Here is a 12,500-nt window from a genome sequence, read left to right as displayed (position 1 = left end):
TGGCTAGGTGTCAAGAATGTCTGGAGTGAATCACAGGTCATCGGAGGAAAGTAATGGTAATTAAGGTCGCGCAAATTGACGCGCTACTTATAAGGTAGTCCACGTGTGACAGCATCCATTCACCTCCCCAAGGAAAACTGTTTTTCCTCTGGGGAGGCGTACGGCTTCAAGTAGGCTAGTTGTTTGGTGTTGTTTAGGTAAATATGCTTTTTATCCCTAAGAATCACTTAATTCGGGGAAACATGAGGATCGTTTTTGAACAGGGACGAACTGGTGCAACGGTAAGTCATTTGGCTGGAGGGCGCCGCATGGCTCCTTTCACCGTGGCACGGCGATGCGACGGCCACCCTTTCGTGGTCTTCGTTGGGGTTGACGCATTACTGGCAAACAGCTTTGTGGACGGTTTTGACATGCATGAAGACATGAGTGCTGGCGAATATGCGTCAGAAAATAGATCCCGCCCATTGACAAGGCATTTTGCTAAAAGACAAGCAGCGACAGTCTAACTTGATTGGCCGTTTGCCTGACGCCACATTCCCACGTCAACTTATTTTTGATCCCAAAAGTATCGATTTGGTCATTCCGGCTCACGCAGTGCACAGAGCAGTGTACCTCTCGATCTCTACGGTTGCTCTCTTTCAGATCAAGCAACAAGATGGCAAATGTTGGGCTCTATTTCCTGTTTATCGCGGTTGCGTTTGCTTCTTTTTCAGGAGCACAAAAACCCAGCGATCTCACTCTATCCGCTTGTCACTGTAGTCCAACGATAAAGGTGTCCGTGGAAGGTGACAAGTGCGACTTGTGCGAGGCAAATAAACAACTCCAACAAGACATCGACCACCTGAGGAAAGAACTTCAGATTGTGAAAAATCGAAGCAGTCAGATTCAGCCAGGTAAAACACAATTACTTCTGAATAGATTTAGCTTTTAGGCTCAGTTAATGTAGCATTTTACCGTTAATCGAGAAGGTGATAAAATCGAGCCTCCCAAAGCACTCGAGTTTTTTGTTCAGGCTTCTTGATGAAAAGACTTTGGCATTGATTTTCTAGTTAGGTGCAAGGATCGCTCAATGATCGCTCCATCACTTTATCTCCTATTCAAGAAGCCTTTTCAATATGCCAAGTGGTATATTAACCGTATATCACGGACCCTTTAGCCATTTCTTTCAAACATGTAAATTGAAGAATTGTCGGGAAGCATTCCCTTAATTTGTTAGAAATCCACGACAATTCAGTTAGTACTGTAAACGTTTTGACAATTCCGCCACACTGTTCGTATATCACAACCCTTTTCGGGCAAATCACTACTACTCGCTGCCAGAAATGGGAACTCCCTGGCTCTTTTTACTCTGGCCGCAGGCACAGCAGCCAGATTTGAGTTTTCGACCAGTTTTTCATGTTTCCACCACAAATCGGCAAAGCCTGCTGACCACAAGAATCGCGGGCTCTGAGAAGGTGACGTTTATTTGTCCGATATGGGAAGAGCGGTAAAATGGACACAGAGAAAAGTGCATGGAATGAATGCACGCGAAAAAATATCGAACGGTACAGGAACGGTACGAATCGGTCAGTGAGCCGAAAATATTGCCAAGTTGCATGCAAAGTGGATTCGAAAGTGTTCCAAAGTATGGCACTAGTGATCATGAGTTGAGATCAAGTTTATCTGTGAAAACAAAATGCGGATGTGATGAAAGAGTTTTGAAGGTGAAAAATGTCAGAAGTATCACGGAAACGGAAACCTCTAACCATGCAAAAGTGTGTACTATTGCAACTAAGAGTAACGTTGATCGAAGAAAGAACGAACATTTTGAGAGGTAAAGAGAACCTTGAAGACGCCATATTGAAAATTCAACAGCGCGAGTCCCATGTGAAAGCAAAACAAGTGTGTACCGGGATCCGTATCATGATAATGTTTCTGTTTCTTGTAATTACTTGTTTTGAAATGTGAATTAGAGGAACGTTAACGATTGTACTTTTCAGTCGTGTCATTATAATAACAACCATCGCATGGATCATCTACAAGAAGTATGTAAGTTTATTTACAGTCATACGATGTTCAGAAACGGTTTCTAATTCATTTGAAGACTAACTATATTATGCTGCCTGAAGTGAAACACTTACATTCAAGTGTACGAAATTATTCAACGACTCCAATAAAGTTAACGAAGAAACTTGGAATCAGGTCTCGTTATGAGATGTTTGTTTACACCAGCAATAAGAACTTATTCGAACGCCACAGGTCCAGACGGGAACGTGAACCAAGTAGAATACAGTACCAGTGAAAAAGCTAAAGCGACTGTCGAAGAAAAATCGAAGCTGCAAGCGTTTGTTTATTATAAAATTAGGAGAAATACACCAATGTCATCTAAAATTCATCGCTATGTTAAATTAAATCGAAATGGAATCGAAAAAGATTTAAAGAGATGCAGAAAGTTAAAAAATATTATTCTTTGTTTACATGTGTTTTACCCTCGTCCCTTTTCACGAGTCATAACCGCAGAATTAATTGTTGTAAGTTCAAACTAAGTTCCGATATAGAGAAGAACCCTGGTCCCATTGTGGACCCCAGTAAAACTATAAGAGCACCTTACAGCCAATGCAACTTTAGAGTATTTCGTTAAAATGCTGGACAACAGTGTGTTGCGATGAGTTTGAGTTATTTAATATACCACGACAATGGGGGGATTAATGATTTGATACAAATAATGGATGTTGGTAATCAGTTATATTCAAGGTTGTTGCAGTCAGCTGGTACTGTAAGTCTTTTCTAATGTTGGCAGAGTTACCATCAATGTTAAGTGTGTTTGATACTGGCTACCAAGTTTCTTGCAGTGAGAGCTACACTGGAAATGTTAATAGTAATAGTGGATTCCAGGGACACCATTACTGTATGTCTTTGTTTGGAAGTTTCGAATCACTTATGGATCAAAGCTATACTTTATTCATTTTAGCAGTAGGATGCACTGTTGCTGGAATCTATTGTTTTAATAATGGTGCTTTTAAAATATTTGACTCTCGTGGTAGAGATTTGTATGGTAACAGTCACCCTCAAGGGACACCTGTCCTTGTAGAGGTACCATCTATAAGCAGTTTAGTCCAGTATATTCAAAGTTTACATATCATATCAGTGATATATTTGAGATAAATGGAGTAAAAATTGCTAAAGTTAATCTTAATATTGCTGAAAACAACAGCTTTTGTCCTCGTAAGCAGTGTTGTCCACTGGCACTATATTCATTGTGTTACTCTGTCATCAAGCCCTGCAGTTACTGGGATTCTAATACATTAGCTGCTATTGTGAACATTGGGACTAAATTCTACTATGGCTGGTGTATAAACAGTCATCTTACAATCAACAAGAGGCCATATTCGGCCTATCCTCTGGCCGATTCCTATGTTTTATTTAAGAAATGCTAGGATGAAGTTGAATCATCTTTGCTGGTGTTTTTTTTTAAGGCTGGTTTTAAGTAAATAAGTAGGAACTTTAAACTGCAAGTCAGCTAAGCCCTGATGAAACAAGTTCGTACATGTAAATATTAAAGAAATTACGGGAAAAAGAACTGGCAATGCGTTGAAGGTAATAGTTCATAATAAATATGTATTCAAATTTTATTTTGTCAGCCTCACAAATGTTTGTAAACGTTGGAATGCTGACACCCCTAAAGAAAAAGCAAGTCATTTTTGTGAGCAAATGTATATTATAGGTAGAAAACTTACCAATACATTTATCCTGGAAGTGTATATGGGGCAAAGGTTGAATCACAGATCATCACTCCTGTACTTTTGGCATAAAGCACAAATAAATGAAAATACTTTTTTTTTAACTTTCTGCATCTCTTCATATCTTCTTCGATGCCTCTTCGATTTAAATTAAACATAGCGATGTATTTAGGGTGATACTGGCGTATTTTTCCGAATTTTATAAAAGAAAACGCTTTCAGCTTCTGGACACGGCGTTCGCATAAATTCTTATTGTTGTGTAAACAAACATCTCATAACAAGACCTGATTATAAGTTTTTTTATTAATTTTATTGGGGCCGCGTTGAATAATTTTGTACACCTGAATGTTTCTGAACATCGCACATGTATACTGTACGTAAACTTATGTACTGCTTGTAGATGATCCAAGCGATGGTACTCCACATTTCAAAACAACTAGTTACAAGAAACACAAATATTATCATAATACAGATTCCGGTATGGCGTCTTTAGACTTTACCTCTCAGAACAAGATAATGTTCGTTCTTGTACTTCTTGCGTAGATCAACATTATTTTTCTTAGTTGCAGTAGTACACACTTTTGCATGGTTATAGGTTTCCGTAATACTTCTGACATTTGTCACTTTCGAAACTAATTCATCACTTTCGCATTTTGTGCTCACAGATAATCTCAACTCATGATCACTAGTGACATACTTTGAATGCAACTTGGCAATATTTTCGATTCACTGACCGATTCGTTCCTGTACCGCTCAATACCTTTTAGCGTGCATTCACTCCGAACAGTGCTTTCTCTGTCCATAAACTTTCCACTGCAATTTTCAGCCCTTCCCGTATTTATCGATAAACATCACCTTCTTAGAGCCGACGATTCTTTTGGTCAGCAGGCTTTGCCGATTTGTGGTGGAAACGCGAAAAAACTGGCCGAAAACTCAACTCTGGCCGCCGTGCCTGCGGCCAGAGTAATGATTTACCTAAATATGTCACCATTTGAGGAGTAAAGGTGCAAGTGAATCTTCATGCCAAAAGTACAGGAGTGATGCAAACAAACAAAAAAAAAAAAAATCAGCAAAGATGATTCACCTTCATCCTAGCATTTCTTAAATAAAACATAGGAATCGGCCAGAGGGTAGGCCGAATATGGCCTCTTGTTGCATTATATAATGAAAGGCAAATCTCGTTGGTTTTTTGTTCAACGCAATTCCGATCTATCAACCGAACTTGAACTCTATTGAAATACTAATTAATCAATATTCGACATAATCGTCCAATGAATAAAGTTTTCAGATTTACTACATGATCTGCAACGTAGAGAATTCATGGTCACATCCTGCCCTGACACGCCCGATTTTATTAGATTTATATTTTTAAGTCTTGGGCAGATGCAAAGCAATTTTTCCGCATTGCAAATTAAGTTCTTAGGCAGATATATACGTCAAATCGCCTTTATTTTTGGCGCACTTGAAATTCAAGACTTGATCACACGCGAAGTTGCTCTGTTTACTTGAATTTTTTTCCGCAATGGAAACTGAAGTCTTGCTCTTTTTTCTTCTGCTGGTAAATCTTTTTTTTTTTCTCCTCATTAGTGCTCAAGAAGTAAGTTTTAGGATATACTCTGTGTGCCCTTGTAATAAATATGCCAGGTTCAATTCACCATGCAATCGCCCATTCAGTATTCGCATTTAAAATCCACCCCACTGTATTAAATGAAAGTGCCGACATAAGGACCTCTCAGAAAAAAGCTAACTTATCTTCCCCAGATTTTCGGCTATAGCTCTGAGCCAAAAACGTTTTAAGGTCAGGCAATATTTTCTTTTTGTCTAATAGCATTTGTAGCTTGGAATGCAGCAACAAATAGATGAGCAAGACACATTGATGTGTAATTAATCCTGTAACATGATCATTGAAATGTAACAGTCATTATTATAAATATCCGCGGCCAAATAGAAAATCGGCCTCTTCAAAACACACGCTCAGCGGGCCGCAAAAGACTGACAGCGGGCTGCTAATGCATTATCAGCCCTACAGCTGATTGGTTCTTGCTTCAACTTTGTGATATGCCTATTATTTATAGACGATTTTACGCATTTTTTCGGTAATTTTAAATAAGTTCACTGGACTGAGTTGATTCTTTAATAGCTTTTTCAATCAACACTTACATGATGATTTGAAGTGACTTTGAATTCGTTATTCACTTAGCTTGTATTATCAAAACTCGCATTCTTGATATCATTTGGCCTTGTTTATTGATAATAATGATAATGACATGACTTTTTTCGGGAATATTGTTTATTTGCGCCCTTGTAGTGTCATTTTAGGGCGCAAATAAACAATATTCCCGAAGAAAGTCATGTTATTCCCTTTTTGTTTCCTACTCCGAGGCGGTATTTTTAGAATAAAAATTTCTCTCGTTACAGATATAAATAACTAATAATATAAAGTTTTTTGTGCAGTACTGTAGTTAGCAGTATTTTGCACATTAGAAACGACTTAGTAGGATAACAGGGTGAGTAGGTGACGTGGGGATGGATGAATCTATACAAGCTGTACGAAAATGCTTTCTGTTATGTGTCTCAACAGGTTTCCCTACGAGGGAATTCGACCTTTATTTCACCAACGTTGGAATCAATGATTACGTTATCCATCATGGTCTGGAGGTAACCAGTGCTTTTACGATTTGCCTCCGAGTGCGTACCACTGAAAAGACATCCAATTATCTGTCAGTCGTGAGTTACAGCTTGTCAACGAACAACAATGAAATCGTGATGGGCAGGATGTCAGACATTCGGTTCTACGTCAACGAACAATCAGTGTAAGGGAAAAAGTCAAGATTATATCAATATATCATGATCGAACTTTTATGGCAAGGCATTCGTTTAGATTTACGGTTTGCAGTCTCGGGTGGGTTTGATAAGTGTATCAGGTTTCTGACCAATCATGTCTGAGAGCTATTCAGGAGGCTAATATAAGCCCGAGCTAACATGTGCTCGCCCCCTTTTTAGTGCTCACCATCACAAAGTGATGATCGTTTGGCTCTCATCGCAATTTCACATTTCCCTTCACCTCCTCCACCGCCTGCCTGCCATTGTTTGTATACCTCTCTTTTTATATGCTTTGTGTTACCCTGTGATGTGGCGGTAGTCCTTTGAACTGAGTAAACTCCGTCGCCTAGCGGTGGTCAAATTTTTACTCCAACCAAGACTCAATCTCTGGTGTGTAAACTCTCTTTCGGAAACGAGTACGTCATCACGCGAAGCTCTTGGTCGCGTAATGCACTTAACGTTAATCGAATTAGTAACGTGTGGTAGAGCAGTAACTTACTCCATAACTGTCAACGGAGCTACGTTTTGTTTTCCAGAACGTAATATGTAGCTGTAATAGTACACGATATTGTTTTGGTATCGTAAATCATTATAGTGCCATCGTAGATTTCTTCGGAAAATAGCTTCCTGAGAAGACACGTAGTTACTAGTAAAATGCTAGGCTGACATGAAGTTCAACTTCTTTTTCGCGACAAGTTTAAGCGTGTGCTCTGAGCGTCTGACAGTTTCCACGACAAAAGTTCACTGAAGTTAAAGCTTATCCGGCGGGGTTAGTGTCTGGATGGGAAACTTCAAAATATACGACTTGCTACCAGAAACATAGGACCGAAAATTCTATTTTAACGCTCAAAAATACGAGCTAAGCAAGCTACAGAATTTGTTAGCCTGCCTTATGCAAAACAACTATTTACGCAAAAGTAAATAAATATTGATACACACTTTGTAGCAAGAGCGCAAGGACGTTTTTAGGAAGTGTCGATGGAGAAAAAAAAATTGTCACCAGCAACAAAATTTGAAAACAACATAAATATTTTGCCACGAATATAAAAGTTGCCATCAGCGAAAAACGTTTTGGGAAATTTTTGCTACTTTCGATTTTTCTACTGTACTTTTGGCTGCACAATTAAATCGCAAAATCGAAAGTGACATCGATTTCACCGGCCGTCTGTGATCAAATTACCTTGCGTGTTACTATCCACTGGATTCAACTGTGACAAAATGACGGCAAGAGATAGGATTGTTGTTTCGTTGGTTTGCTTTTTTTGTTCTTTCAAGTGTTGTAAAGCCACGATGCGAGAAGAAATGTGTGAATTCAACACAAAGATCACTATCGTCCAACTCTTGCAGTTGACTATTGTCTCTGCAAAGTCAAAAATTCACTCTCCTAGATCAGGTTATTAATCACCAGGTAATTCCATTGTTTGAAATAGAAGCTGCTGTATTATTCATCCGCGTCACAAATTCTTGCCGATTTTGGGGCCATTTGTTGAAATCCAAGCACGCTTCCAACGGACCCGTAAAAAACCCTGTAAGCTGCAATTTTCGCCGACACCAAAGTTTGTTGGCCACCGAACAAAGTTCAAAGGAAGCCCTCGACTTAAACTTGTTCCCAGGGTTTCTCTTCTCTGCCTCAAATTAACGACAATGCAGCGAAAAGAGAGACCGTGGGAAGAGGTAACTGATATAAAAACCCACGAGTTTTTCCCTCGAAAGGAAACCACATGGTCAATCCGGGAAACAGAACTGACAGTATTTTATTCCATGGTGCGAGTACGCTTTTATGGCAAAATTTCTGTCTCTGGTCGCTTTCACAGGCAATTTAGGAAAACTAAGGTGCGATATTTTACTGTTTCGTTTATTCTGAATGAAGAGCTCATAATTTCTATTACCGGACAAAATTTTTGCGCACAGCTCCGTGGGAATTTCAACACAAACAATCTTATCGATCACAATGATAAAGATGAAAATAGTTTTCTACAGACAGCCCCGATGATGTGTAGTGCGCTTATAAAGTGTACTACCACAAATTACAAGCACAATTGAGAGGCTTGAATGTTTGATGACATTTAGTGTCATTCACCTGTAAACTTGGAAACTTGCTGTTATTTGCACTCGTGTTACAAATTGATTTATGAGAAGTCCACTCTATTTTAGGCAATAAGAAGTGAGCATTTTTTCATGTATCTTGTTAAGCACGTAAACCATGTTTTGGCATTTTTCAATTGTCAATATTTGCGTAAGAAAAGTAGAGAGATTTGTACCGGAGAAGGTCATTGGCATGCCTACTTCTATTTACAGGCCATAGTTTTAAAATGCATGTGTCTGACTAATAGTTCTGATTGACTGACAAAGGTCGTCAATGCGAAACCAACACTGAAGCAAAAGTAGATTCCTTTCAACACTGAAAACTGAAAACTGTTTCACAATCACTGACATTTTTTTATCTTTTTCGCAGAGATACCGGTGTATCTGTTGATGACGGTAACTGGCATCACGTTTGTATTACATGGAAGAGCACGAATGGCTCTTGGAAAGTTTACAAAGATGGCAGCGTGCAAGCCCAAGGGTCTCAGTTGAAGACTGGTTATAAAATAAAGACCAACGGAATCCTCACTGTCGGGCAAGAGCAAGATTCGTTTGGTGACGCCTTTGACCCAACTCAAAGTTACCTCGGAGAGCTGACGGGCCTCAATATCTGGAACCGAGATCTCTCTTTAAGCGAGATCTTGAAAATCTCGAAATCGTGCCATGTGGGGCAGGGTAACGTCAAGAAATGGTCTGATTTTAAAGTAGGAATCAGAGGCAATGTAAGGGTTATCTCCCCATCGGCTTGCGAAGTGTAAAATTCACCTTTAGTTGTCTGGCATTGCTGCATGAAAGCATCATGAATCATTCTTTTCAATAAATGTTTTGCTGTGTGTTATAACTGTTTCATTATTGGCTTTGTTTAAAGTACATTTACCGAAGGAGGGTGAACATTGGTGTCTGAGATTTTAATCACATCCGGTCGATTAAATGTAGGATTTTTCGAAACAATTACAACCTTTTTTAATTGTCCGACCAGCACTGCAACTTTCAATAAAATACCCACACTTGATGTATGAACATTTAATAGCACATTCTAGAGTATGAGGGACCTCCCAAGGAGGTCAAATATCCTTCGGATTGCGTTAAGAAAAACTCTCAAATTCTTAAAATATCAGCGAAAATGTGCTGCCTTTGAAATTATATCCTTAATTTTTAGAGTTTCAAGTCTTGTGAACAAGGACTGTAAACCGTAGCCCCTGTCTCACAATGCTTAACTTTCAACACTTGTTTGGTGTAAGAACAGAATTTGTTAGCGAAGGGGAAGACAAGGTGTTCCGGTTTTGTGAAATGTGGTCGGCCAGACTAACTTTTTGTAGCGTGTAAGACTATTAAGCGAATGCGACTACAATAACAAAATCCCTTTAGAACGGTCGGGGGATTTGCCAGGAGCTAAAAAATCTCACTGAGATACATAGCCTCCGGATCCCACGCAGCGTCCCCCGATCTTGGGGTTTCGTCACGCGTTCCTCCCCCACCAGCCAGGTGATCTGGTGACGTAATTCGGAGGACTGGGGAGAAAAATTTTAACGCCGTATCCCACAAAAGCGCGCGGCCTTTTTTTCGAATTTAACATGGCAAAGGCGAGATTAGAGCTTGTCGGGTCTACTTGAATGTTCTTTCAGTAACAGGAAATGTGGTAGACACTGAATGATCTGTTGAGAATTGGCGATTGAAATACTGCAGGGAGTTTGAAAAACAACACCTAAGGCCGCGCGCGGTTGTGGGATACGGCGTTGAAATTTTTCTTCCCAGTCCTCCAAATTACGTCACCAGATCACCTGGAGGGAGCTTACGCAACGACGACGAAGACGGGTACGAATACGCCAAAAAACAATAGCTATGATAAGCAAAAACAAAAACTCTGCACACCCTGCGCGTGCGTTTTCCATTTTGATGTTTTTAGACAACGTTCTCGTAGCCGTGGTCATCGTCCTTGCATAAGGTCCCTACTAACCTCTGCTGAAACGAAATACCACTTCCGGTCGTAAATTACGGACCAATCAGAGGTCGTTTTCAAGTTTCTGGTAAACTCGTGTTTTGTATCATGGCATTCTTTCACAGCATGTAATTGTATTGGCTGTTTCGGAATTCTACAGTCGTCCTTTCGCCTCACGTCTTAGTCTCCTCTTGCAGATAATTGCAGTCGTATGTGGAAGATTGTTCGCGCACTAGGATTTCGTTATTGGTGACTTTGTCTTGCCAGATGATTTCCAGAATTTTACGCAGACAGCGCAGGTGGAACACATTAAGTCGTTTCTCAATTCTCCTGTTCCGAGCCATAAAGGAAGGTATCTCAGGATGCATGCTACGTACATTCTGATCTTGGTCTTCATTGTGAGCATTTTGTTGTTCTATGCTCTCTTCCTAAGTCTACCAAAAGATGTTGTAGCTATGGGAAATTAACTCTCGCGTCAATTAGCCTATTTGAAATTAACGAGACTTCAATTTACGCGATGCGAAGGGAAATTTGCTTCCAAACAAAGGAAAATAACGCGAAAAAGGGAGTAAATTTTCAAATTTTGGGAAATTAACGCTTCTGCCACACCAAAAAAAACACTTGTTGGGAACTTGAACAAATTACAAACAATGATCGCGCAATATTAGCCCTAATCGTATGGGTTGGAGCTATAAGTTAATAACTCAGACGTCTCGATCTGCGATGGAATGAGGCACATTAGTTTACGATATATGGGGTTTTGCACCAATCTCTAGAGACACAGATAACAATGATGTAATGTTCAATTGCTGGTAGACGAGCAAAAAGAGCTAATAAGAGATCATCTGTTTTATGGCGGCGATGACTTAACGTGACAACCACCTCTTATTCCTTATTTTTAGAACGGCTCCTAATAGATTTTTGCGGGAACAAAACGTAGCTGCATTGCGTTACACGCACGATTTTGCATTTAGCGCGAGGAATTCCCCGTGCGGCTTCTTGGTTGCGGACCAATCAGGATAGTCCATGGTCATTAAGACCAATCTAATTGGCCATTCTTTGGCGAGACCTGTATTCTAAATTTAGATAACAGGGAGTTCAAGAAACGACGACTTTTTGTTTAATATGAATATATGATGCAGCAGATAACCTAGTAACCTTTGTGGCTGTCTTAGTTGGTGTTTTTAGAAGAATCCGCCTTACAAGAAGGGGTTTCTCTCTACTAATTAAAACATTCATTAATCAGTAGGTAGTTATGGGGAATAGTGTGTGTGTGGATGGTGAGTTGAGGGAAAATCATAGACAAAAGTTATGGTTAGTCTGTAAAATGAGGGGGAGATGTTCACAAAGCAAACTCTCAACCCCAAAATAAGGTTAACAAACGAAACAAACTCTGTGTGAAATTAAAAATTTAAGCTCAGAAACAGTCGGATAGTACATGTACGAAAAACTAAAAGAAATCCCATGGAATATGAAATACCAGTTCCACGAGGCAAATCCAAAAATCCTGAAGATAAAGACAAACTGACTGCGACACCTTTAGGCTCGTAAATGGCTGCGAATCTTCAGGGATAGAGCGCAACCGAGCAAGGGGGTTTCTAGTCCAGCGCCGGACCTCTACCCGACCCCCTCGTGCCGAGTCTAGAAAGAGAAAAGAGAAGAACAACAAGCCGCAACTTTGGACAAAAACTAGCACTAAAAACCATGGACAGACTAACACGACCAAGGCTTCCAAGTCGATTAATAACTAAAATTGGAAAGTAACTCTTACCAAACACAACTCATTATGTGTATCATGGACGTTCTGAAGCAAAATTATAGTTTAAAATAAAGAAAAAAAGGCTACCTGGTTACTTACATGGAAGAAAAAGCTGGCAAAATTTTCCTTCGCTCCAAAAGTTTGCGCAGTATCCTGTAAAGTCAGCCTTGCTTGC

General features: G+C 39.7%; 1 protein-coding gene across 1 annotated transcript; it reads left to right on the top strand.

The window, feature by feature from the left end:
- Positions 1–564: 564 nt before the first annotated feature.
- On the top strand, positions 565–9,450 carry LOC138037887 (neuronal pentraxin receptor-like). The gene is made up of 3 exons (XM_068883741.1): positions 565–893; positions 6,301–6,532; positions 8,998–9,450. Exons 1-3 carry the CDS (start codon positions 656–658, stop codon positions 9,383–9,385), a joined length of 858 nt encoding a protein of 285 aa, XP_068739842.1. The 5' UTR covers positions 565–655; the 3' UTR covers positions 9,386–9,450.
- Positions 9,451–12,500: the final 3,050 nt, after the last annotated feature.

This window comes from Montipora capricornis, chromosome 2, assembly GCF_036669925.1.
Source record: "Montipora capricornis isolate CH-2021 chromosome 2, ASM3666992v2, whole genome shotgun sequence".
Lineage (NCBI taxonomy): Eukaryota > Metazoa > Cnidaria > Anthozoa > Scleractinia > Acroporidae > Montipora > Montipora capricornis.
This window is presented reverse-complemented; position numbering and strand designations above follow the sequence as displayed.

Bases quoted from the DNA above. Each gene is read 5' to 3' on its own strand.
- LOC138037887 (XM_068883741.1), top strand. From the start codon at position 656: ATGGCAAATGTTGGGCTCTATTTCCTGTTTATCGCGGTTGCGTTTGCT. The intron at 894-6,300 runs GTAAAACACAAT...GTGTCTCAACAG, and splicing joins AAGCAGTCAGATTCAGCCAG to GTTTCCCTACGAGGGAATTC. The intron at 6,533-8,997 runs GTAAGGGAAAAA...TCTTTTTCGCAG, and splicing joins TACGTCAACGAACAATCAGT to AGATACCGGTGTATCTGTTG.